Source organism: Amphiura filiformis, chromosome 3 (assembly GCF_039555335.1).
Source record: "Amphiura filiformis chromosome 3, Afil_fr2py, whole genome shotgun sequence".
Classification (NCBI taxonomy): Eukaryota; Metazoa; Echinodermata; class Ophiuroidea; order Amphilepidida; family Amphiuridae; genus Amphiura; species Amphiura filiformis.
Genome location: NC_092630.1, coordinates 33,812,430 through 33,818,278, shown reverse-complemented (window position 1 = coordinate 33,818,278; position 5,849 = coordinate 33,812,430). Strand labels below are relative to the sequence as shown.

The following is a 5,849-nucleotide window of genomic DNA, read 5'->3' as shown; positions in this document are numbered from 1 at the left end:
ATCTTGAATGAATGTTATATTGAATTAATGCAGTGAACCCGTTAAGCAAATCGATATTCATACGTGGAAGATTTGTTCACCGTGTTGTTGGCTTCATGGTTTCTGACTGCATTTGTAGGCTACAAATTAGTACAGAATTACACGATTTATTTTCTCTTTAATTTTGAACACACCGTGTATTATTTACAATGCATGTAACAAAATCCTTGTTCGAGATAGGATAAAAGAATTTTAAAATAGCTGTGGTTGGAAAATATCCTTGCTATGATTTGGATGTATGGCCGTCAATATACAGGTAATACTCTATCTAAAATACAGGTTTATATTTACTACATATATCTTGGACAATATCTTGTTGTATTTCGTAGCTGGGTAAGTTGCAATGTAATGTCTTTAAATTTAATAGACCTACAGGAGCTCGTATTTTTCTTTAAATCCGCTACTGTTACCCGAGATACTCTATCTAAAATACAGGTTTATGTTTACTATCTTACACAATATATCTTGTTATATTTCATAGCTGGAAGTTGCAATGTAATGTTTTTAAATTTAATATAGGAACTCGCATTTTTCTTTAAATCCGCTACTGTTACTCGTCTCTATATTAGCTTATATTCTAGTGTATCTTGATACCAAAAAATGCCATATTCATGCCGCGAACAAAACAATCTGTTTCTCATATGCCTAGTCCGAATATAAATCAGTCCCAGAACAAAATATCAATTTCTGACATGATCGTGTTCTGGAATATAGGCCTAGAGAAGACGTATTTTAATGCTTATTTCAAAGAAATAGGCATATACTATGTTTGTTTTCACAATTGCACTGAAAATAGATAATTTGGGCCCTTCTCCCACCCACCCATCAGTCCCTACCCCCACATTATATATCCGTTCACCCTACCCCCTACGCCCCCAACACCCGGCAACCCAAATACATCCCTACACTAGGTATGGGTACATGAGACCAGGTATAAAATTAATACACCCCGAAAAGGAAGGTAAGTTCATAACTCGTCCACCGATATGGTCTTCATGAAAATGTCTATGTCAATGAACATAACACACAAAAAAGTCTGTCTCAGACACATCCAAGTGCTATGTTTTTGTTTTGTTTGTCTTTTTAGAAAATGAGCTAAGTCCCTTTTTTTCAAGGCACAACTTTGTGATATTCAAAAACAGAAACATAATATCGCCTAGGCCTACATACACAATGGATAGTTTTATTTGTCTCTTTTACAATCATGGCAAAATATGTACACAAAAAACAGCAACCAAACTGCAAACAAAGACAAATAATTGGATAGCGATACGATATTGAAAATATCAACAACAACAAAAATGAATATAATATAAAAAAAAATGAATTTAAGGCCAAATAAAAAAAATAAACATGTTTTTTATTTTACTTGGCCTAATACGGCCAACATGTTGCGCTAAGCGTTGATGGGAGTTCACAATGCGCGCGCCGCGCGGGTGTTTGAGACAGATTTTCTTTGTATTGTTGGTCGAACCAGTCAAAAAAGCTATTTTCATTAACTAAATCAATATATTTCTAAAAAATAACACTTTCATGTTTTGCAAAAGTTCATTATACAAATCATAGTTGAAAACTTGCTTGATTTATTGTTGTTAACGAGTTATGTACGTTTTACAAAAGTGTTGTTGTTGCAGCCCTCTTTACGACATAACTCAAGTAAAGAACCATAGGACCTACAAAAGTATATCTGTGATATTTGAATTCTTCTACACACTCGCTATGAAATGATCACTGTAATTTTTGCAAAAGCTCGCAATACCATTCGCAAAATGCTGTGAACTACCAAATTGCAACAGTTTAAAATAGTTGCCATTTCTTGCCAACCTAAGTCTCTTAAAGAAATTCATTGTACTTCTTCAAAGCTGAAGTGCCAAGACTTTTACCTGAACGACTTGTTTATGTGTCAAAATAATATAAGCCAGCGAGTAGTCTTCTTCTTCGTCGGATAATGGTGTGTCTAAATAATGTCGATTTTGTTTAAATTAGCTGCAATTATCCATCCACTTGCTAACCTCAATCGTTAATAATAAAAACGAATAAAATAATAATTTTTATCTGCATAAACATGATAAATGGATTTACCAGGACAAAGAGAAACAAAATAAAATTAACGATTTTACACATTGCTTTCACATTGCAGATAATATTTGAGGAGTCAACCTTGCTTGAAGATGAGGAGCCGTCGCGTTGGTCTGTTTCGTGTCATGCTGATCGTCAGTGCCTGCTTCGCATTTGGGCAACTAACCATTCTCAACCATGCCATCAAAGGATTCATCTGGGGATCTAATGAGGATGTTTTACATCAAGAAAACTTTGAAGTCAAAGTTAAAGAAAGGCATGTGCAAGGTGAAACAGAAAATGATGAACTTCTTCCAGGACACAAAAATGATGGCAGAGAAGCAAATAATAAGTACGCCGATGTGGGTGCACCAAAATCTGATAAGCTAAGGAAGACGAAACCTTCCAAGATAAGACCAACACCTTGGTCAACAAATTCCTTCATTTCTCCGTATCATAAACACTGGGATGTGAATTGTTCTGAGATTTTATCTGGTAATAGGAAGCTTATCAAGGAAACCAATATGATGTTGAAGAAGCTGCGAGATAAAGATGACAACTTGCCCATACCAACAGACGAAGAGGTACAATGTTACGATTTTTATATGTAAAATATTCCTAGAATATTATTTTTATTTTCCAAGAGAATGTTATGGAAACGCTTTAGTTTATGGTGGGGGGGGTTAGATGACACTCACGGCTTGACTTATAATTTTACACACGCCCGCACGCCAATGGCGTGTAATAGCGTGTACTTTTGTTGTCGGGCGTGTAATATTCTAAAAGTAAAAGCCCGACTGGCATGTGGCCGTTTGACACATAGTATTGATAATTTCGACTTGATATATTTCTTGCTCCACACATAAATAATACTGCCAAGTTCAAAAACTAACCTGGCCAAAACTGGTAAATACTTAAAGACCGTCAAAAATTGTGTGAGAACCATATAACAACCCCTTTTGGCGACAGAATAAGTTTATCAGAAAAATGTTGTCATTGAAGTCAAAATGGTAAAATATGGTGCAAAAGTGAAACACTTCGAACGAAAAGAGCAAAATGAGCACCTTTTAGGCTAATGGCCAAATATTAGGTTAATTTAGTCAGAAACCCACATATATACAGGCGTCAACATTGGGGATGTGTTTGTATGGACCATCCCCCTTATCAAAATATTGGGACCCCCCCCCCCCGGATCTACGCCTATGTTGTATCCTGCAGTTGGCCTCAGGTTAATAAGTAGCCAATAGTTCAGAAGAATAACCATGATTTCAAACATTTGACCTGTCTTTATGTTCATCAGTAGACCTTCCATCAAATAGTATTTTGTCATTTCTCCTTCAGGTTGAAAAGTGGATGGATAATTGCAGCAAATTTAAACAAAATCGACATTATTTAGACACACCATTATCCGACGAAGAAGAAGACTATCCCCTGGCTTATATTATTTTGACACATAAACAAGTCGTTCAGGTAAAGTCTTGGCACTTTAACTTTGAAGAAGTACAATTAATTTCTTTAACAAGGTTGGCAACTATTTTAAACTGTTGTGATTTGGTAGTTCACAGCATCTTGCGAATGGTACTGAGCTTTGGCAAAATTTGCATTGATCATTTCATAGCGAGTGTGTAGAAGAATTCAAATATCACAAATATACTTTTGTAGATCCTATGGTTCTTGAGTTATGTTGTAAAGAGGGCTGAAACAACAACGCTTTTGTAAAACGTACGTAACTCATTAAGAACAATAAATCAAGCAAGTTTTCAAAGTATGTGAAATGATAAAGATGTTCTTGGTGGAGTGATTGTGATAAGAAAGAAGGGAACTTTATAAAGTAAAATCGGGAAGACGAAAACTTTATAGTCATATAAATAGGGCCTGTAGGCCTACTAATTATAATTAACATGAACAGGATAAAAATTTCATGTTGCATCGGGCTTGCAACAGTCGACCAAGAGAGAGTCTGACAAGGCTACGCAAAAAAATTGCTCTACACTATTTTTAGCCCTGAATCAAGGCAATATATTTGGGGTTATTGGGCAACTTTCCCGCGAACCGCCCAATTTTTTTAAAAATTTTAAACTACATTTAATAGTCAAAAATCAATTAGGTGTTTACCGGGCTAAAAAGAAGATGCGCATGCCCATTCTGGTCACTTTCTTCCTTTACTTTCCCGTAATATAATATAAGAGCTGTCCGAGGAGGTACTCTCCCCTCCTCATACCCATACGCTCCTGCAATCAACGTGTATTTATTTATACATGTATTTTCTATGTTTTTCCTTCTTCACTACAGGTAGAGCGTCTATTACGATCAATTTACCAACCTCAGCATGTTTATTGCATTCATCCGGATGAAAAATCCCCACCATCCTACCAAAGTGCTATACGAAAACTTGCTTCATGTTTTGACAATGTGTTTATTGCGTCGAAGATAGAAAAGATTCAATACGCAGGTTACACCCGACTACAAGCTGATATCAACTGTATGGGAGATTTACTGAAACATCAAGTGAAATGGAAATACGTGATTAATCTATGCGGACAAGACTTCCCTCTTAAAACGAATTTAGAAATGGTACGTCAGTTAAAAGCGTACAATGGTCATAATGACATAAATGGGATCATTCCACCAAAGTATATTGCTCCAAGAACTAATTGGCATCATAAAATGGACGGAAACAGGCCAGTGAGAACTAAAAGAAAGAAATCTCCTCCTCCTTATAATCTTACTGTTTACTTCGGAAATGCTTACTACGCAGCTACGCATGAATTTGTAGAGTTTGTTATTCATGATAAAATTGCAATAGACTTGTTGAATTGGTCTAACGATACATGGAGTCCAGATGAACATTATTGGGTGACGCTTCAAAGGTCACCATATGCTCCTGGTGGTTATCCTAATGCAACGTGGGATGAAAACATCCGCTTTATGAAATGGGGAGATGTTAAAAGGCATCCTGGTTGTCAGGGGAAATATGTAAGGGCATTATGTGTGTTTGGTGTGGGTTATCTTGAGTATCTACATCGTCAACCTTATTTATTTGCTAACAAATTTTATTATACTTATGATCCTATTGCAATACAGTGTGTGGAAGAAATGCTAGAATCTAGGACGTGGCATCCTGAATTGTCAGAAAAGTTAGACAATTTCCCTGTAAAAAACTTGATTTGGCAAAACTATACAGCACCAAAGAAAAACAAGGGCTGAACAGTATGCTAGTCCAATGGGCATGGCTGCCTTCCCACAAGACGCAAACGCCAACTCAATTATTATACATAGGCCTACTGCCTATGACCAGTGCCTATTGAATCCATATGGGGTCAGAGGTCATTATAGTCGTCATATCTTGGTGTCGATCAAATTAAATTATTATTGACTTGGGTTGCACATCATCCCTGAATACATTGCCTATTATTATGATCAGTGTCTATGGTGTCATCATCAATATGGGGGTAAAGGTCATTCAGGGTTGAAATATCATGGTTTAAGTTCGTGTTTGTGATCAAAGCAGTAACGATTACTTGGTGCTGTTATATTTGTAATCCCAGGCATTTGTTTTTATATTGGGATCCTGAATGCGTAAAGTAAATAGGCCTACTGAATACGAATATATTTTACATGTTTTACTTAAAGCCTTCCGACATGCAGACACTTTTAAACATGCTAAATATAGATTTTATATGCAATCGGATTGGTCTCTATTTGTGACTAAAATCAAATGTACCTTTTGCAAGTTAGAAAATAAGCTTATT

The 5,849-nt window shown here is 36.0% G+C and overlaps 1 protein-coding gene across 2 annotated transcripts; it reads left to right on the top strand.

The window, feature by feature from the left end:
* The first annotated feature begins 2,182 nt into the window (after nucleotides 1-2,182).
* Nucleotides 2,183-5,489, top strand: LOC140148401 (N-acetyllactosaminide beta-1,6-N-acetylglucosaminyl-transferase-like). 2 transcript variants are annotated; one of them, XM_072170332.1, is made up of 4 exons: nucleotides 2,183-2,681; nucleotides 3,439-3,567; nucleotides 4,390-4,671; nucleotides 5,182-5,489. In XM_072170332.1, exons 1-4 carry the CDS (start codon nucleotides 2,211-2,213, stop codon nucleotides 5,302-5,304), a joined length of 1,005 nt encoding a protein of 334 aa, XP_072026433.1. In that variant the 5' UTR covers nucleotides 2,183-2,210; the 3' UTR covers nucleotides 5,305-5,489. The 2 variants fall into 2 exon arrangements, with proteins under 2 accessions (XP_072026433.1, XP_072026432.1); XM_072170331.1 differs by having other exon boundaries at nucleotides 4,390-5,489.
* The last annotated feature ends 360 nt before the right edge of the window (nucleotides 5,490-5,849 follow it).